The sequence below is a fragment of the Zootoca vivipara genome, chromosome 4, assembly GCF_965207765.1.
Source record: "Zootoca vivipara chromosome 4, rZooViv2.hap1.1, whole genome shotgun sequence".
Taxonomy (NCBI): domain Eukaryota; kingdom Metazoa; phylum Chordata; class Lepidosauria; order Squamata; family Lacertidae; genus Zootoca; species Zootoca vivipara.
In genome coordinates, this window is record NC_142587.1 from 64,375,647 (window position 1) to 64,397,051 (window position 21,405).

At 39.3% G+C, this 21,405-nt stretch overlaps 1 protein-coding gene and 1 long non-coding RNA gene across 3 annotated transcripts; one reads left to right on the plus strand and one right to left on the minus strand.

The window, feature by feature from the left end:
- Positions 1 to 326: 326 nt before the first annotated feature.
- On the minus strand, positions 327 to 13,793 carry ARL6 (ARF like GTPase 6). 2 transcript variants are annotated; one of them, XM_035116641.3, is made up of 8 exons: positions 13,687 to 13,793; positions 11,239 to 11,389; positions 8,832 to 8,893; positions 7,238 to 7,306; positions 6,521 to 6,615; positions 4,003 to 4,132; positions 2,082 to 2,137; positions 327 to 927 (listed from the first exon to the last, which is right to left on the minus strand). In XM_035116641.3, exons 2-8 carry the CDS (start codon positions 11,359 to 11,361, stop codon positions 902 to 904), a joined length of 561 nt encoding a protein of 186 aa, XP_034972532.1. In that variant the 5' UTR covers positions 11,362 to 11,389; positions 13,687 to 13,793; the 3' UTR covers positions 327 to 901. The 2 variants fall into 2 exon arrangements, with proteins under 2 accessions (XP_034972532.1, XP_088524165.1); XM_088668039.1 differs by having other exon boundaries at positions 13,660 to 13,730.
- Positions 13,794 to 13,828: 35 nt separating this feature from the next.
- LOC148685971 (uncharacterized) lies at positions 13,829 to 18,320 on the plus strand. Its single transcript, XR_015949632.1, has 2 exons — positions 13,829 to 15,145; positions 18,128 to 18,320. It is a non-coding gene; the product is annotated as an uncharacterized LOC148685971 (long non-coding RNA).
- The last annotated feature ends 3,085 nt before the right edge of the window (positions 18,321 to 21,405 follow it).

A 21,405-nucleotide genomic window follows, 5' to 3' on the forward strand; every position in this document is an offset into this window, starting at 1 on the left:
TCTAGCCTAGTTTAATGTAAAAGTCAAGATGTACAGATTACGTATTGTATTAATGAATGAAATATTAACATTAAAGGAATCAAGCATAAAAATGGATAATACACTGCAAAATTTTATAAAACAAAAATATGATTTAATATGTTACAGGTAGGTAGCCATGTTGGTCTGGGTCGAAGTAAAATAAAAAAATTCCTTCAGTAGCACCTTAAACTTAGTTGGTCTTTATGGTGCTACTGAAGGAATTTTTTTTATGATTTAATATGTGTAACAGACTATTTTAGTTCTTGGCTGATATTCAACGTATTATCTTAAAAGCACAGCAGGCATTTAGTAACATATTTTATTTATGAAAATATTGTTTCACTTCTTACAGAACACAATATAGTCCAGTACATATCAACAGTACATATTATTCATAAACATCCACAACGGCTTATAAAAATACAGGATTGCATGCAGGCTCAGAGTAAACCCATTCAACCAAATATTTACTGAAATATGGTGTGTAAACTTTAAGTAGCTGTTTTCTAAGCAAGAGAAAACTTTTACATTCTGGTAAAGGTTGATCTCACTGCATATTTTTGAATGAAACATTGTGGTGAGCACAATCAGGAAGTCAAATGTGATCTCTTGAGCCCCCAACTCAAAAATCCACCAGCATTTTTAGACTACATACAATGATTTTATTATTCTATCAAACCACATGTATTTTTTCCTTCAGTATCATGAATGTGCATTTGAGCTACTACATTTTGTTACAAAAAATATTTATTATTATTTTTATTGGGCTTTTATAAAAGCCAACAGAAGAAAACAGACCTATAAAAAGTCTTCATCTTCAAGAGGTCACCATGTACATCTACAAATTATCTTTATGACATTTTCATAACTCACTGGTTTTTCATGTCTTCATTGCCTGGATCTGATCTAAGTAAAACAAATAAAGTTGATGTTAAAATGCTGTTTTTATTTAATTATACTAGCTACAGAATTCCAGTAGTATTAAGGCTTCTGAACTATTTTATAGAGCCTTGAAATATGAGCTATAACCTGTGTTTCCTTCATAGAAATGTTCTTATGGATCAGCACTACAGTGTGTAAACATGGGATCTTCACACAGCCAATATAATAAATGGCACTTCTCTGCCTCTCATCTTCTAGTCTCTGCTGACATCTAGCGGTGTATTTTAAATAAAACACTGTACTCAACTAAGGGCCAAAGCTTAGAGCAAAGTTTCTAAAAAGCATGCAAAAGAGTTGGCCACTCTAACTATGTAAACCAGTAATTTCCTATAAGAATATTCCATTCCAAAACAGTAACCATTGGAATAAAAATAAATGTTGATTATAGAAATTAATTTATTTACTAAATAATGTGTTATGGGGCAACCCAGTCAGAAGGGCAGCATTTAAATAATCAAATTATTATTATTATTATTATTATTATTATTATTATTATTATTATTTCAATGAAGAGACAGTATCACTATTAAAGCCCCCAAAATAGTAGATATTAAACATTAATTATGGTAACTTACACCAAAGGATAGTGGAGGATAATAATGTGGGATGCTTGAATGCTGCATAAAACTTATCAAGACTCATTCAGTCAACGAGACCAGACAGTGAGACTTTAAAATGCAATTACAGTATTTCTAGACTTAGAAATCATCTAGTCATTTTGAAAATTCTCTGGTATGCACAGCATAAAAGCTGCCATATTTTACTAAATATGCTTTAGCTTTTTGTAATCTACATCATAATGCTACTTGCTTTCTGTTGTAAACATAAATAAAAGAATCATACATTCTACGCTTATAGCATTGTACTCAGACCACAAGCACTATTTCTTAGTCTTAATTTAGGAGTAACAATACTGCCCATATATTTGCTTAATTGAAATGGGAAGTTTTAAAGGGAGGTATTTTTTGCTAAAAATATAAAGTTTGATGAGTATACTCACTGTGTAATTTGATCTGATAGCAGAAATAGATTGAGGGAAAAGTAAAATGAAATGACAGAAAAGATTATAAAATGAATGGAAAAGGGAAGCTGACAATGCAAAGCATGATGAAATGTACCTTGAAGCCAGTCTACACCTTCTTGCAAACCTTCTCCTTTAAGAGCATCACTAGCACTAAAATGAGAAAAGAATAAACTTTTTTAATGGCACAAAAAAACACTAATGGAAAAAGTGATTACATTTTCTATAGTTAGTCAAGATCAAATCATACCCACAGAAGTATATTTATTGTTAGTGTACATGAAAGATGCTGAGATACTCAGCTGCTGCCCAAAGCAGCAAACCTCAATTTCCTCTTTCTTTCAACCATTTGCAATAAAACAAAATCTAACATGACACCATCACATTCCGTTTTCCTGCCCTATAAGGAATGCCTAACAAAGTGGAAGCAGTGTTTGCAGTGTTCAGAAGAGAATACAAAAAGTTAAATGAATTAGCAAGATCCTCACAAATCGATAGGAATATATGAGAAAATAAGACTACAAGGGCTGTAGCAGTAGTAGAGAAGTAACTGTAAGTGCTCAATTTCTTAGCATATTTCTGTCAATATTGACCCCTCTCTCTTTCCTCTGACCCGTGATCTCTTTCTCCCTTTGGCTCCCTTGCTTCTGTCTCCTATTTCATCTGCCTCTTCCCTAAAGTCTTTACTACAGAGGTAAGGAACCTTTGGGTCATTGGCCATCTTCGTCCACTAGGAGGTCCAATTTAGCCCACAAGGCCACATTTCCCAAACCACACCCACCCGATGATCAGCTGATGCCACTGGTGACATTAGCTGATGGACAAGAGGACAGGGTTTAATCCTGCTTTGGCTGCATGCCCTGTGCCCACCAGTGAATTGGATTGCTCAGCCAAAGCAGCAGGATTTAATCCTCACTCATCAGCTGATGAGTAGGGGAATAAAACCTTTTGCAAAAGCACTGTTTGAAGTAACTTGTGTTTCTCCTTTAAATAGGCAAGTGGACAGGTAAGTGGATGGCAGCAGGGTAGCTAGGGGACTTCTCTCCCGCACCCCACTGCTGCTGCCACCAACTACTGTACTTAAAGAGGAAGTATTAGCTTCTCCAAACAGAGGTTTTGCAAATAATTTAAGGCAGCCCCCATGCTCACGTTTCAGCCTCCAGAAGCAGTGGGGGGAAACCAACTTCTCTGTTTCTCATCCTGCACAAGCCTGACGTAACTTGAAATGTTGCACACTCGCCAACAAGTTGGTGAAAAGATAACTTTCCAAATAATAGCATTCTATGCCTTTGTCATTGCCCACAGTCTTCTGGAGCAGGTTTTTTTGGGGGGTGGGGGGGTGGGGTGTAAGAGCTGCAGGCGGAGGTGAGGAAGGAGAAATATCATTGCTTCAGTGGGTCTTTTCCACTGATGGGCAAACACAGCTTGATCCCACCCATTGTTGCTCTACATCAGGGGTAGGCATCTAAGGCCCATGGGCCGGATGCGGCCCAATCACCTTCTAAATCCGGCCCGCAGACGGTCTGGGAATCAGGGTGTTTTTATATGAGTAGAATGTGTCCTTTTATTTAAAATGCATCTCTGGGTTATTTGTGGGGCATAGGAATTCATTCATTTTTTCCTTCAAAATATAGTCTGGCCCACCGCATGGTCTGAGGGACGGTAGACCGGCCCACAGCTGAAAAAGGTTGCTGACGCTTGCTCTACATCAAGCAAATGGAAAGCTGTAATTTGCTAACACTGGTAGCTTTCCAGAGTTATTCCAAGCTGCTGAGATTAATAAGATTCTGTCAGTTTCTTGGTTTATCTTAGAAAAACAATCCTGCAAATTCAAACACCAATCTTGTACAAATAGATATTACCATTATACAACTGTGTAACATGACACTGATTACAGCTTGCTTTTGGAATCAGTATTTGTATACTGGTTATCACAGAGTTTTCTTCACTCAATACAAGCATTACCGGTAGTAACTTAAAACAAATTTTAGGACAAAATGAAAGTAAGCCAATTTTACCAGATATGCCATGGCTTGTCTTTAATGTTCTCCAAAGCCAATAACTGAGATACTTTTACTGAAGACACAGCAAACCTGAGGTCCATCTTGTTTGCAAAGAACAAAATTGGTATTCGTCGGTGTTTAAGATCTAGGAGTAACATAATGTTTTGTTAACCCATTCATCTTTTATATAAACACCTTTTTACAAGGAGACAATATACCTACACTGCTCACCTGTTAATGCCATCTTTTGAAGGTTTTATCCTACTAAGATAGAGACTCTGGGCCATGGCATCTCTAGTGCATGTTTCAGTACAGTTCCGAAAGTACCCATCCCCAAAGATGTATGTCTAAGGCTGCAAAGTTTATAATTAAGTAAAGGGGTAAAGGGGGCCCCTGACCATCAGGTCCAGTTGTGTCCGACTCTGGGGTTGCGGCGCTCATCTCGCTCTATAGGCCGAGGGAGCCAGCGTTTGTCCGCAGACAGCTTCTGGGTCATGTGGCCAGCATGACAAAGCTGCTTCTGGCGAACCAGAGCAGCGCACGGAAACGCTGTTTACCTTCCCGCCGGAGCGGTCCCTATTTATCTACTTGCACTTTGATATGCTTTCGAACTGCTAGGTGGGCAGGAGCTGGGACCGAGCAACGGGAGCTCACCCCATTGCAGGGATTCGAACCGCCGACCTTCCGATCAGCAAGCCCTAGGCTCAGTGGTTTAACCCACAGCGCCACCTGGGTCCCTTTATAATTAAGTATGCACTGTCATATCCTTACTCTTTTAAAATAAGTGTTTCATTAAGACGCTCTTCTTTCAAACTTAACCTCAGAAGCTGTAGATATGATACAGGGTTTCAAAATCTCCTATGAGATTGTGGCACATTTGCATGCAGCAAGAATGTAACAAGATATATGAACTGACCAAAATACTAAACTTGTTGTGGATTATATCTAGCAAGTACTAAAAGCAGGGAATTATTTTTTAAAAACAAGGAGACACTGAGCCTGTCTGGGAGCCATATCATCTACCCTGCTAGTCAGTTTTACTGAGCTCTCAGTGTATGCTTAACTGCAACTGCTCATTAGAGAGGAAAAGGCACATGAAAAGACACACTTAGTGTAGTAATAGCAGTACTGTATTACTTCACACAGGTGAGGATTCGATTCTTGTTCTGAAAAAAGGTTCTGGGGCTGAGATCTGACCATGGTTAAAGTTGCACTTGAAGACAAATTAGTGAAAATATTCCAATCAATAATACAGAATCAGGAAAATTATTTGATAAGAAAAAACCTATAATCTTGTTTATAGCTTTGCAGTCAATATACAGTATAGGGTACAATATATCATAAATATTCTATAACAATTTCATCAACATCAATCTTATTTCATGGTTTTTATTAAGTCTACTAACATCAGAGAAGTTACTTCCACAGATGTAAAATAACTATATTATGGAATAGAAATACAACCATATATATGGCAGTATTCTGTTACTTACAGCTGTTGCTGAATGCATCTATTTTTAATATAAAAGCCAAATCCTATCTCCAGTATAGTTTTATACAGAATTATACAGTTGTTAGATTATTCCCCTGCCCAATTTCAATGTTCAGTTAGATAAAAGTGAATTATTTCAGCAACTACATTGGACCCCATCCCATGTAACATATCAATTTAAGATTTGTGAAAAACATTTATGGGAGGCTCAGTAACACACCACTGATATCTATACAAGTTATGCAGCCTAACAGTAGTTTTCCTTCTATAGATATTTTCCAAATTAATATACACAGTGAACATTACATTCATTATATTTCTATACATGAATCAATTTCTCCTCTAAAAAAACAAAGTCACTGTTTTCTCTCACAGTAAGTATAGCACAAGCTCCCTTCACACTTCAGCCTCCTCACCAAGTTCACATGACTTCTCAGGAGGAAAAACTTTGCATGTGTAGATTTCTATGTACAAAGGCTTTCCATGAATTTTTGGAACCATGCATGATTGGGATTCCAGAATGAATGGATGGATGTAGTAGGCTTTCCCTTACAGATGTCCAAACAGACGTAAGTGGATTAGCTGAGGAGTCACGCAAGCTCAGGATGGTGCCAGAGATGCATCCTATGTGTGAAGAGGGCTGCAGGGATGTGTCTCAGGCCCAACCTAAAGGTATTTGCCTTGTTGGTGCAAATTGTCGGAAACCAATGTGGTAAAATCTTTTACTGAATTGCCCACAAGCTGTTACAGCACATTAGGTTTAGGGGACTTAAAGTTTAAAATTTATGCAAGTTCAATTAATCTCTATTTCTGAAATTTGTTCTGGCATCCTTATATTAAATTAATTTTATCTTGAATTATACTTGTGATACTCCTATTAACAGAAAACATACTGAAATCTTTATTCTAGTTATCTACTGGGGAGAAAAACAAGGAGGTTTTATATGCAAATACTGTATAAAGTTACCAAGAAAATAGTTGTTTCATGTCAAAGACATATAGTAGGAATAGAACTGAGTGAATGATAAAGGATCTTCTCACCTGGATGATTCATGAGAGTGTCAAGTTCTTCTTTGGCCACAACCATTCTTAGTGTGTCATTGCTATCAATGACAAAAATAATGGCCTGGCAATCTCTGTGTGTTAGAGAAAGCAAAGAAGCAAATTAGATGCTTCCTAAAATGTTGAGTAACAAAATGAATTAACAGAATCCTACTTCAATGTGTTGTTTGTTATTGTACTAACTGGTAGCAGCATATTCCTTCTAGATTCTTAGAAAAAACATTATGTCCCATATGCTGGAACACAAGCTATTTTCAAAACAAACATGAATCTTTGCTTAGATTTATAAACATAGTACTTCTAAAGCAAGGCAGACCAACTTTTCATATCAAGTGAGCTGCAAGGGTACTTCAACACAGAACTTGGTACCCTGCAGATATTTTGAACTCCAATTCCCATTATGATTGTGCTGGCTGGAGCTTGTAGGAATTGTATTCAAATTTTTTGAAAGGTATGAGGTTAGGAAAGACTGCTGTAAACACCAGTTAACTTAAAGTTAATTATGCATAAGTATTCATTTTTTTATTTTTCAAGCCTATGAATATTAACTTAAGTCACAACAGAAGTATCATTATCATATTTTGCAATTACTCCAATTCACCTTCATAAATTTCATACAGAAATGATGAGAGACTTGTAGTTTCTAAATATGTACAAATACTGCAAATTTCAGTCTCACAATAAAAAAGAACTTACTTGTAGTAGTGTTCCCAAAGATTTCTGTATCTACCTTGACCCGACATATCAAACACAGTGAATGACAAACTATAAACAAACAAAATATAAAATTAAAACTGAAATACTTTGATGGCTATGTAATAATAACAATAAATTTTTATTTATACCCTGCCCTCCCCAGTCAAAACCAGGCTCAGGGCAGCTAACACCAATAAAATTACAATAAGACATAAAAGAAAAGAAAAGAAATAATTAAAATACAGATTAAAATACAATATTAAAATTTAAAATGCAGCCTCATTTTAAGTAGTCCATAAATCCAAACCATGAGGGAGGAAAACACAGGGGTCAGACTGAATGTACAATTATTATCCAGTCTACTGAACATAGTAATGCTCACTTCTGACTCATTTTGAACAACTTATTGATACGCTTTTGATAACAGAAAACTTCATATTAACTTGTATGCCAACACATCATATTCAATTAAATATCAAAACTGGATACTTAAAAAACAAAAAAGTAACTATTGATTCTTAAACCAACAGTTGAATCCAAAATAGCACTAAGGAGATCACTCTCTCTATCCCCTACACTTTATTCTGGGGGTTCTCCCAACCCCCCAGAGCTGATTGGTGGAGTATACCTTCATTGCACTAGGAAGGCTAATCATGCTGGCTCCCACTAGTGCAACTATTTATTTTCTGACTAACTAAATCGTTTGAGTGAACTCAGTGAGACTTACTACTAAGTAAACATGCTGATACCAAGACTAATTAGGCCTGGGGCCCAGAGGTACCCCACCCTTGCTATAATGCAAGACACTCTTGAAGTTGAGGCAACTTTCAGAAGCAATTTTATTATGGCATGGGGCACGTTGTTCAAACGGAAAAGTCAACAATTCTGCTGGACAAGCTTCAACCTGGGAGCTGCTTGGCTCCTGGACAATGTTTGCTTTTAAATCTAGTTAAAGAGACTCTCCAACACTTAAAATCATTAATAAGGTAAAGGTAAAGGGACCCCTGACCATTAGGTCCAGTCGTGACCGACTCTGGGGTTGCGCACTCATCTCGCATTATTGGCCGAGGGAGCCGGAGTATAGCTTCCAGGTCATGTGGCCAGCATGACAAAGCCGCTTCTGGCAAACCAGAGCAGCACATGGAAACGCCGTTTACCTTCCCGCTGTAGTGGTACCTATTTATCTACTTGCATTTTGACGTGCTTTCGAACTGCTAGGTTGGCAGGAGCTGGGACCAAGCAACGGGAGCTCACCCCGTCACAGGGATTCGAACCGCCGACCTTCTGATCAGCAAGCCCTAGGCTCAGTGGTTTAACCCACAACGCCACCTGGGTCCCCAAAATCATTAATATGAAAGGCATAAAATTTCAACAGTACTACTTAAATATGTGAGACCTTTTCTACAAGAAATCTGTGTCTTAGCAATTTGTGATCCCATCCCCACAGGATTGTCACAATGACAATACTACACATAGCATTACATCTCCATGCCAAATCAAATGTTATAGTTAATGCAGCCTATTAGAAAGACAATTCTCTTGTCTAATACATAATCATATAGAATATAAACATAATGAAATAAAAGGGTCTTACCTAGATGTCTTAAATTTTTCTACACTGAATCCTATCGTGGGAACAATATCTTGAGTTTGAGCCTTCAAAAGAAAACAAAATTGTTTTTAAAAATTCATGTTCAATTTTAATACTAAAAATCAGTAATATATTCTCTTGATCCAAATAAATAATAGTTTAAAATGTCATGTGGCATCATATATTTTCCACTCATGGTTCACTATGGCTCATTCTCACATCATGCTAAACTACCGGTAATGCTGGCTAAGTATGTGAATTGCTCAGAATATGCTAAAATGCTATATGCATGCTAGATAGCAGTATTGTGAATATTTAGCTTATTTAAATCAGTTATTTAATGCAGTATGATGTTTGTGTTGGTAGCAGAGAACAGTAGTACCAATACTTAAACAGGCAACCTATGGATACTGCAGGAATATACAAGCTTTTAAGAAACATTAGATGGTGTAAAAGGTAAAAGGTAAATGATCCCTGGATGGTTAAGTCCAGTCAAACACAACTATGGGGTACGGCGCTCAGGCGCTCATCTCACTTCAGACAGAGGGAGTCAGCGTTTGTCTACATACACAACTTTCCAGGTCATGTGGCCAGCAGGACTAAACTGCCATTTACCTTCCTGCTGCAGTGGTAACCTATGTACTGTATCTACTTGCACTGATATGCTTTCAAACTGCTAGGCTGGCAGAAGCTGGGACAGAGCAACGGGAGCTCACCCCGTTGTGTGAAATCGAACTGCTGACCTCCTGATTGGCAAGCCCAATAGGCTCTGTGGTTTAGGCTACAGCGCCACCTGCTCCCTTATTGGATGGTGTAGCAGTAAGACAGCAGGTACATTTTGTTGGATCCAAACTTAGTGATACATAAGAGAAGACTCATTAAAATAAACCATGACCAGGGTTTTCTTGGTTCTCTCCTCTCTCCATAAAACATGGCTCTTCATTCAGCAACATACTGCAATTCCCAAATTGTACAGTTTTGTGGAGTGGCATGGGGATGGCAACTGCTTTGGGAAGGGGACCTGAAAATGCTGCAATGCACGCAGAGTTCAGCCCAAGACCATTGTACAGTTTGCACATAATGCTCAGTTAAACCATGGCTAAGTGTGAGCAAGCAAGCATGCAGGTACTCAGAGCGAAAATCATAGCCACTTGCTCTTTCTCTGCTATCTGGAGCTGAGCCATGGTTTGGTTTAATGTTACATCCAAATCCAGACTCATGGTTTGTCTCCCCCAAAGAAATCACAAATGGTAAACTAAGAGCAAACCTTGGCTACAGTTTGCAATTTGTTTGGAATGAGACAAACCATGAGTGCAGTTTTGAACATAATACTAAACCAGGAAGCATGGCAGAGCAAAACCAGGGAGGAGCAAAGAGGCCACAACTTTTGCTCCAGAGAGATGCATGCTTGCTTGTTCATAATTAGTCATGGTTTGGCTTAGCATTTAGGTGCTAGCACGGCTAGTGACTAAGTACTTAATGTTTTCAATCTAATATGGCTTAACAAAAAAGTGTGACCTTTCTGTACTAGTTGAAAGTAACAAACCAGTATGCTAATGTTTTGGTTATATTTGTTTAACACAATAAGCTTTTGCTGAAATCATGTCAAAGCATATTAACTTGAAAAGACCTTAATGATATATTCATTCTTGCCGTGTAGAGTCAAGGTATCACAGATACTATTTAAGGAAAAGCTATTTAAAGAAAGCTATAATAGCATTTAAGGAACATATACATATCTGCATGTGTGCAAAAGGGTGTGTATGTATAAACAGTGTTAATTTCCTAAGCAATAGTTGATTCAGCTTAAATTTGTTTACAGGCCATTGTGAAAACCCAAACATGGGCAGCATAAATCATGTATTTCCAACTGTACAATGTATGCCTCATATTAGATCTTAATAAATTCACTTTTAATCTCTGCTATTTCTGAAATATATCTCCTGAGAAAAGGATTTGTATTGTAATGTTTAACATTTTTATTTAATTCATTTTTCTGAGGTCTGCTCTGCTTTTCTGTATTAAAACCAATAAGGAAGCTTCCTTTCTTCTTCATTAGATGGGTAAAATCACAATTCTGAACACACTTCCTGGGGAGTAAAGCCCCTTTGAATAGTGGAATTTCTTCTGAATAAACATGGATAGGGTCCTGAAAATCACACAATAGGACTACCTAAGAAAATTCTCATTTGTACAAGCAGTTTAGAATTATACATCGTATATAAAATTAATAATAATGTGATCTACTTCCAAAAGAAAAAACAGTGTATAAAGATGAATGCCATCTTGAACATTAGTATTTCAATATGGTACAAATGAAATCTTTCTATACATGTATCTAAATATGAGCATTATCTTTACTACAAGATTTGGCAAACAAGCAGGTAACATACTAAAAAGGACTACTTACATTAGATGGTTTTAGCTTGTTAATAATTGTTGTCTTGCCACTATTGTCCAACCCAAGGCACAGAACATGAACTTCTTTCTTCTTCAGACCAAGCCAGCCTGCTAGCTTGTCAAATAATCCCATAATTTTGATATAATGGCACACTCAACACCTGTGTTTGCAAATAATATGTCTACTTAAAACAGTTGAAATTATTGTAGATGGACATGAAGGCAAAAATCTTCGGATGCTTAAAACATATGTACATACAAACTCCCAAGAGAAAATGTTTTCAATCTGTGTCAGCAGGTTGGTTAATTTAAGCAAGTAGAAGATAAGCTGATTATTTGGCAAGAGTCTCTTGACAAAGCAGCCTGGCTGCTTATCGCTCTGTCTAAAGCATCACTCTTTAGTTCAATGGATACCTGCATTATCACAGATAGATTATTTTGTGTAACCAGGTTAGTTAATTTATTTACAATGATATCTAATGCAGTCGACATTGCAAATTCTGTTTTACATTTTAAATCCCCCCCTTTCACATTTTGATGGATAACGGAGTTTTAGTTCTTGTATTGTTTTTTTGGAAAGTGCAATTGAGGCTGGTTTGCCTTTCTTTATATGCGAACTGAATTCCTCCCCCATTCCTAGTATTCAAAAGAAAGAAAGAAAGCAAAAAGCAAGGCCCACTGAATTCATTGGGGCTGAAACCATTTGTAAGAAGGGATGGGGGCTGCTCCCTTTGCATGCAATACTGCACAAACTTAGTGAACATCCAGTCAACACAGTGGTAGCTTCTTCCAAGGAGAAGTGAACAGGACTGGCTTGTAAATCCCGTAGTAGGGTGATGAGCTCCTGCCCACAAGCCATTTCACATGCAAGACGATATACACATGTGTGTGTGTTTGTGTGAGTCCCCTCCATCCCTCAGAAGCTACTAAGGTGAGGGAAGCAGAACCACGAAAACCCAAGAAGTGTGTATCTGAAGAAGTGTGCATGCACACGAAAGCTCATACCAAAAACAAACTTAGTTGGTCTCTAAGGTGCTACTGGAAGGAATTTTTTTAATTTGGTTTCATAGCCCAAGAGGCAGAGGTGAGGCAGGGCACCTACAAAGGCGGCTTTCCCTGTGGAGTTCCTTCATCCTGACTTGCTAAGAGGCTTCCTGACTCAGCCCAGGTGCCAGAATAATAGAATCTGTATGGTGGGAAGAGGTTGTTGTGGCCAGTGTTCACTTCTTGTTGAGGTCTGGCCAAAACACACACACACACACACATACACTGGAAAAACAAGTGAGGTCCCAACTAAAGAAGAATGGCAACTTAAACTGATGGAATATGCACAGCTTGCAGATTTAACATATAGAATAAGAGAACAAGAAGAACACATAGCTGCCAAGTATCCCGTATCCGCCGGGAAAACCCCTTTTTTCTCACCGTTTCCCGGCGGTCTCCCGTTTGGCAGAGAATCCCGGCATTGTCCCTTAAATTCGATTCTTCCTGGCGGCCATTTTTCTGGTGCCGCTTTGCCCTTCTATGGGCACCAGAAAATGGCGGCGCCGGCGCCGGAAGTCACTTCCGCGCATGACCGGAAGTTGCGTGACGCGACTTCCGGTGGCGCTTCGCCCTTCTATGGGCATCAGAAAATGGCGGCTTCTATGGGCATCAGAAAATGGAAGTCGCTTTTACGTGTTTCCGGTCATGCGCGGAAGCGACTTCCGGCGCTGGCGCCGCCATTTTCTGGTGCCCATAGAAGGGCGAAGCGCCAGCGGAAGTTGCGTCACGCAACTTCCGGTCGTGCGCGCGCTGCCGATCCCGGATCTTTACGATCCGGACTTGGCAGCTATGAGAACATTATGTTTAGAGAAGATTGGAAAATGAATATATTGGGGGGGGGGGTTGTGTCACTTGAAAACATTGGCAGCACTAAGCTAAATTCAACAGTGTAAATAAGTTTTGATGGATGTAATAATGGAATACTGAATGGTTTAGTTCATGTAAACTATGCAGGCTTTTATGATATGCAAAATGAACCATGGACAGAGATTAATGAAAGTCAGTGATATTTTAAGGATGTTTCAATGAGTATTCTAAATTGTAAAACAGAATTATAAATATAAAAAAACACACACAACCCCGCCCCCATCCTCCTCGCCAATGAAGCTCATGAGGTGAACTTCACCCAGCACTCGCAGGGTTGTTGTAAGGATGAAAGGGAAGAAGGGGAACGAAACTGCTCCTAGCTTGTCGGAAGAAATGCCAGGAAAAAAGCCATTAATAATACTAGAGTTCATAACTGCTCGACGCCAGACAAGAGAACGGCGCACCCCCACCCCCCCACCCCGGCACCGGTTTAGGCTGGCCCCTGAGGGACAAGCCGTCGAAGCCTCCGCCCGCGCATGCTCCCCTCGTCTCCTATTTGCCCTCTGAGGTAGAAACAAACCGCCCAAACACTGCCGGCGCTACTCACGAAGGGAAACGCAGTCTCCGCCGCCGGCCAGGCCTTGGAAGAGCGAGCCCCTCCCACGCGCACCCTCTCCCGACGCCTGCGTCGTTGCCTAGGAGACCGAATGCTTATTACTGTATTCTGATCCTCCCCCCCCTCCAACCTTCCCTGACGTCAGTGGATGCTATTGGCTGGATGGGCGGAGGGGGAAGGGAGGGAGGAAATCGCCCTTATAGACTCACAATCTGTCCAATGTTCAGTTTCTGGAATCGTCTGTTTCCCCTTTCTGTCGGGAGGGAAGTGTGAGTTACCTATAGAGAGCAATACTGAAGAAGTGCTGTAACTGAGCAACAGCAAATACAGGTCTGGCTCATGTTTTGTCAAATTTGATCATAGTTCATGTGATGTCTTGGCTGCCACTTTATACTGAGTAGGGAAGAAGAGATGTTCCTGCCAAAGCACAGCTTCGTTGAATTTCTGAATTTAAACGGCTCTTACTTCACCCGCAAAAAGCCATTTTCGCAGTTATTTCAGGGGTTATATCTTCAAAAATTGGTGAGATACTCTATACTTTCTTATCTCTATGAGCATCGCAACCCCTGAGGTATAGGACAACATCATTTGGGAAGACATGCGAACTAATAGTGTACTGGAAGAAGCAAAGATCACCAGTGTTGGCAAATCCACACCGTGATCAACTCCCGCCTGGAAACCAATGTCCCCACTGTGGAAGGACGTGTGGATCCAGAGTTGGCCTCCACAGTCACTTACGGACCCATTGTTAAAACCGTGTTTATGGAAGACAATCTTACTCGGCTACGAGTGATCGCCAAAGAAGAAGAAGAAAGAAGAAGACAGCATTTTTGTTTTATTTTTAAACCCTACTGCCGCATGACACTTCTGGTTCCTATCAAAATGCTCCATGTATGGGGCTGGAGTGTTGGAAGGAACCAATGCAACATTTTAAATAAAACAAGCAGGATCCTCTTCATTGGTGTGATAAAAATCATACCGACACAACTTCCAGAAAGACAGCTGTATTATGACCTGTTTATTATTATGGCATAAACTGTCATGGCCTACTAAGGATAATGCATCTGATGAAATGGACTCTGGTCTAAGAAAGCTTATGTTCTGATTTATTTATGTATTATATTTATACTCCACTGCCCCTGCACAAAATTCAAATGGCCGTACATAGTTTCAAAGCCTCATAACAAGCCCGCCAGACAGGCTAGGCCAAGAGGGGCTGACTGGCCCAAGATCATCTGCTGAATCTGCCAGAGGACATACAGTATTTCATCCAGGCAAAAGCACTCAAGGTGGACTATAGAGCAGGACAAGTGAGGTGTTGGTTCGGAAGAGACCTCCTGAAGACCAGACAGGGAAGCCTGGAGGGCCGTTTTCAGTTCTCAGGCCTGAGGTTCCCCACAAGAACTAGAACCTTTGCCCTCCATGTTAAAAAACAACAACAACTAAGCAGGTGTGTAGACTCACCAGACTCAGTTCTTGCATTCATATGGGCAGTATAAAAGAGAACTGTTGTAATAGTTTTAGTGGAAGTGGAAACCTAATATCGACAAATATGCTCAGGTTATAGGTAACCTATAGGGATAAAGGGAACCCTGACCATTAGGTCCAGTCACGGACGACTCTGGGGTTGTGGCACTCATCTCGCTTTACTGGCCGATGGAGCTGGCGTACAGCTTCCGGGTCATGTGGCTAGCATGACTAAGCTGCTTCTGGCAAACCAGAGCAGCACTTAGAAACACCGTTTACCTTCCTGCTGGAGCGGTACCTACCTGTATTTATCTACTTGCACTTTGATGTGCTTTCGAACTGCTAGGTTGGCAGAAGCTGGGACTGAGAAACGGGAGCTCACCCCGTCGCAGGGATTTGAACTGCTGACCTTCTGATCGGCAAGCTCTAGGCTCTGTGGTTTAACCCACAGCGCCACCCGCGTCCCAGGTAACCTATAAAGCACTGCAAATATATTAGGGAACATAAATACATTAGGAAATACCAGGCAGACTATCAGAATTATCTTCATGTACAAGTCTGAATTAAAGTGTAGAGAGCTTCCTTTTTCATACCAGATTAGGCCTACGTTCTTAAAAAATATAATCTCCTGGGCTCAGAAATATAATGCAAACAGAGCCCATTAGGGTTCTATCTCTGAAACCAGTTTCTCTTCAACTGTTTTTTGACAGCTGCTGTAACAGCACAATTATAAATAGCCAATACATGAATTACTGAGTTACATCTGGAACCAGCAGTGTGGTCTTAAACAGATTGACTTAGATTGGAAGCCCCTCTAAGTTAACTACTGTATAAGGTATTCCTAATAAGAACGCTTAGTACTGCAGCCTCCATCTCTACTAAATCATTTTGGGACTCACTTTTTTCTTTCTCTTTAGTGGGTAATGATGTACAAATTTAATAAACCAAGCAACTACATTTATAGTCTCGTCCCTTTTTGTAAAACAGGGGTTCCAGAACTGTGGTCCGTCAACCATTAGTGGTCCGTAAACTTAATCCAAGTGGTCCGCAACATGTCTGTGGATTTAATGCACATCCATGGCATCAAATATTCATATTGATTTTTAATTGTATTTTTATAGCTTATTTTATTTCTTATGTTCTTACTGCATTACAATTTGAATTAAAGTAATCTGTCAAGACCTCAGCAATTTTCAAGTGGTCCATGGTGGGGAGGGGCCAGTTTGGGTACCACTGTCTTAAAACAAGCTAGAGAAAAATGGAGGTCATCACCTCTATTTCACAAGATAGAAATTGAAGAAAAAAAATCTGACCTACTGCATGCTAGAGCCTGCTTGTTACCCTGCAAGAGCAATACAAGCCAGAGCTAATGACCTCACTGTTCATATCCTCTCACCTGCTTTGATGCAAGACAGACAGGCTCATAAACCACAGGGGAGAAAGGCCTCTAGCTGTGCTTTTTAAGAGAAACATTTATCCAGCTATCACATAAAGAGACACATGAGACACTGTTATCTGGGAACTTGGTTTGGCACCTGGTCCTAATGCTGCTGCTTGAGGTTATTTTGGTTCCTATTGGCTCTAATGCAGGTGAGATTTGATACAATATGTAGCTGGTTTCTTTATGGTCCTTTATGCACTTTTATTAGCATGTACATATCATATTCTGCAAGATTTAGGTGAAATGGGAAAAAAATTCAACTCAGAAATAACCACCAGTACTGTACTTTTATTTGCTAATAAATATCTTAATAAATAGTCTTACTCCATCTGTAAGACCTGATAATGCCTCTTAGGAAATCATAGAAAAATAAAATACAATAATCATCAGTAACTTGTACGTTGTACAAATATCTTATTATGTTGCTCAGCATGTAGCTTTGCCAAACCCCATATTCTTTCTGCAAATAGATGGCATATGAATGCAATTCACCTTAAAACACCCTAGTTATGAGAGCTGAGCATTTTATTATACTACTAACTTATAGGCATGCCAGCACATGAAAATTTACATGGAACATCATATTATCATAGTAGTAGATCTCAAATGAGGAAAATAATAACACCTCTCAAGTAAATGTGGATTACTTCATCTTTAATTTCAAAAAAGGAAAATGGCTTCATTTCCCCTTGGGACTGCAGATCAGTATGCTAGGCTTTCCTTTGGACAGTTATTCCTGCATTGCAATTTAAGAAAAGAAAGGAAAGTGCAAATTAAATATAAGTGGAAGTATAGTAAAAGGAAATAACTGTAAACAATAGTGCAGATCCAAGGGGAAAGCAAGTCAGATTTCTAAAATTGACACGTAGCTAGCAATTGCCAGTAAGACACAAACATAAACATAGTCATAATCTATGATGGGCATAGTTTAATGCCAAAGAGCACAAACTTCCAGTTCAAACTCCTTAGGTGCTCAGATGCATATGAAAAGCAGAAGCATTGTGTGTGTGTGTGTGTGTGTGTGTGTGTGTGTGTGTGTGTGTGTGATGTTCACAGTCAGCTCAATTGAAGGAGATGTTTCATATGAAATGATCAGTGAATGTGCATGCAATGTGCATGCAAATTGGCTTTCTTCTTTGAAATGTGAAGCTCTCCCAATCTGGGATTACTCAGAGCAAATTGCTGGATGAGGGTGAAAAGCAAGAGTTGTTTAATACATAACATTTTGAAAATGATATAGAAAGATAGGTATGTGCTGATGCCACTTATTGGTTGTAAAAAAATTATCTATTTGTTTGTTTGTTGATTAATTGTCATTATATTTAGGTTTAATAACACTGCCATTTTGAAGCCATGTACCTTGTGTTTTGAAATTGTTATTCTAATTGCTGTGTAAATAATTTGCAAACATATCATTTAACAAATTTTATGACTTGACTTGTAAAGCAAATTATTTTAGCATAGCAGTCAAATGAACATAAAGACAAAAGATGAAAAAGTTATTTTAATATTCATATATTTCAGGTGTTGATGAAGCTCAAGGAAGAAAACAAACTAGAAAGCTACTGCCTCGTTAAGATTAGAACCATTTCAATCTGTATTTTGGAGAATGACAGCCACATTTCCTAAATTAAGTAAATTCCTTAAAAGTCAGGATCAGGCAAAATATTGGACTTGCAAATAGTTGTTTTTAATAAAAAGTAATTACCATACTGAACATTAATTGTAAAATCTAAAGGTCTAAGAGTTTGATTCTTTTTATTGGAATATTAGGGTTATTTATCAGAATGGCCCTAAAACACATTGTAAGTTTGCTTCTACTACCAATGTTTAAAAGAATTGCACATATAACTGGGATCAGGTTCTGCTTTTTATTATTTAAGGTGTTTATTATATAATGATATCAGTTATGCATTCCAGTCTGTGTCTGTTTCAAAACAAAAAGGAGCTGCTCTTCACAGAACTGTAATGATTGCATATGCAAACATAGTCGTAACTCTATTCAGAAAAACAATACCTCAGACAGTTGAAACCCTTGACAACCAAGGCCGCTAAATGAATAGAGTGTTAAGATTTTGGACGCAGGAGAAGTTAGCTGTAACTGAGCACTGGACTATGGATTTACCCTTGGACATTGGTCCCCCCCCCCAAAAAAATGGGGACTTTGTAAGGTTAGTATCATAGGGCTGCCTGACAATGAATAAGGGAGCAATTCGAAACTCCCAGGAAGGGCAGCTAAGGGGTGTGTGGGGCATAGGATACTATGGAATGCCTCTCCATGGTTAGAGATGAAGAGGTTCACTGCTGGAAACCTTCCTTACTGCAGTGAGAGTTCAAATGGCACTTTACTCTGCTCCGCTGTTAAGTGATTGGGCAGCAGTAGTTCCACCTCTCCCACTTAAAGAAGAAGGGAAAGAGATTTAATCTCCACTCATCAGCTGAAGAGTGGAAGACAGGAGTGCCTGGTGTGCTCTGGTCCATGTGGTCACGAAGAGTCGGACACGACTAAACAACAACAACAACAACATCAGCTGATGAGCTAGGCATCACCCGCTGCCTAGGCTGCACAATCCTGTTCTTTGCAGAGACAAGGGCAGCACACCTTATGCAGGATAGACCCTGTCCTGCCCATCAGCTGGCAGGCCCAGTTTGGCCCAGGAGCCAGAGGCAGTAGGCAATGTAAAGGAGTGCTGGGTGTGTGCCAGGCATAGATTCATGTTTTGTTATGTTTTTATGTGTTGGAAGCTGCCCAGAGTGGCTGGGGTAACCCAGCCAGATGGGTGGGGTAATAATAATAATATAATAATAATAATAATAATAATAATAATAATAATAATAATAATGGATTCACAGGATCAAGGCCCTCCTATTTCTCCAATGTCGCCCCAAAATAACTGCAAACCTATGCCAGCCCTGGAGCTGTCTTAGTTAATCCCTCCTTATATACAGTCTGTGGTAGGGAATTTAGGAAAAACTTTTCTGCCACAGGAAATATAAGGAGATAATGCTCCTCTTCACTTTATGTATACACCAGTGCAAGCCTGCCAGGACTTAGGAAGTGGTGGTTCCTCTGCCACAGACCCTCCCCCTGAACTTGAATTACCTTGCCAAGTTTTTTCAAAGTAATAAAATACATGATAACTGCACTTCTCTTATTAGGGACCAAACATTTAAGTGCTCTAGAAATAAGCCACACCAACTTGGCAGATTCTCACGAATACACCCACCCACACTTTTTGCTTTAACAGTAACTAGCACTTCAATTCTAGGTACATCTGCTTTGAAAAACACTCCACAGTGCCAAGGACTTGTGTATATAAGTTGTTGTTAATCGCAACTGTATGATCATGTCTACTTGCAAACAAGTTCTGCTTGAAGTCCCTGGAGAGCATTTCCTTATAATAAATTAAAGATCAGGTTGTGAGTAGGCTGAAAGGCAAGTACTTTTGCTTAAGTACGTGTGCTTTGTGACTTTGGAGAGCCAAGCACATGTCAGCTGGTCCTTGATAAAGTAACAGAAATGTGAATCACCTATTTTGGAAAACTTAACACAGAAACAATAGAATAGAGGTGGTATAAGATTGCAACTTCTCTTACATTAGACACTCCTATATAATTCTATCTTGCCATTTTCAGGTAGAGATTTTTTGGGTGTCATGGCCAGGACCCAGACATATACTCAGGAAGTTCCTCAATGAAGTAGGAGCTTGAAGTTCCTCAATGAAGTAGGAGCTTGATGAGTTGAACCCTGTACTATAATGGGAAGCAAGAACACATTCCCATGAATAATTTTACTGAAGAGGATGAAGAATAATCTCTGGAAAGTTAATCCAACCCATTTCTCATCCCTGAAATCACTTCCATTCCACCATCTATTAACTCAGTCCCTGGCATCCTGTGTTCATTGCCACATTGCAGTGGGTATCCCAGGACATGTATTAACATTGACAGAGTATAATTAGTGTAACTGTGGGCTAACTTCAAATAACACACACCTATTTGTAGTTCAATAGGCTCCTAATGTGGGGGCATCTCTTTAGGCATGGATGGGCAACCTGTGGCCTTCCAGATGTTACTGACTCCCAACCCCATTAGCTGCAGCCAGCATTACCAAGGGTCAGGGAAGGTGAAAGCTGTAGTCCAACAACATCTGGAGGGCCACAGTGTCCCCACTCCTTTCCTATGGCTGCTAACTTGCTAGCATTAACCCTGAGGAGAACTCACAGTGTCTCCAGTCCAAGATTCCTGCCCAATTGTTACATAGAGATGGAAGGTGCCCTCCACTATGAGTAAGTTTCACATATCATAAATAACTGATAGTGAAAATGAAAACATTATTGACTTTGTAACTTCCATTCATACTGCCTATGCAGTCCTTGAGCAGGGAACTTGCACATCTCAGCATAGTTTAGATGTGCACACAGCAAATCTGAACAGGAGATTCCCAAGCCAATTACCATTTTGTAAATACAACAAAATGGTAAAAATACGGAATGCAGCAAAAAAAAGGTAGAGTAGGAAGCTTGATATGACTGTGGATTGATATTTTTATTATAAAAGTTTCAACATCCTGAGGTTAGATTCGTGGTTTTTTTTTAAAAAAAGCAACTCTATACATTTATAAAAAGTGGGTGGTATGCTTGTTTCAGTAACACGAGTTGAACTGGGAAGGCTCAGATATGGTGCATGTGGGGTGGGGGAGATTGTTCACATGAACTGTTCTAGTTTTTAATATTAAAACATGATTTAAAACTTCCTTAGTGTTTAATGTAATTTATTTAAAGGCATGACAACAGTACTGA

What these genes read in the sequence shown, in the direction of transcription:
- ARL6 (XM_035116641.3), bottom strand. Translation starts at nt 11,361, where the DNA reads ATGGGATTATTTGACAAGCTAGCAGGCTGGCTTGGTCTGAAGAAGAAA. An exon ending in ACAAGCTAAAACCATCTAAT is followed by an intron (nt 8,894 to 11,238) that starts GTAAGTAGTCCT and finishes TTTCTTTTGAAG; the next exon opens with GCTCAAACTCAAGATATTGT. An exon ending in AGGTGTAGACTGGCTTCAAG is followed by an intron (nt 928 to 2,081) that starts GTACATTTCATC and finishes TGTTTTACTTAG; the next exon opens with ATCAGATCCAGGCAATGAAG.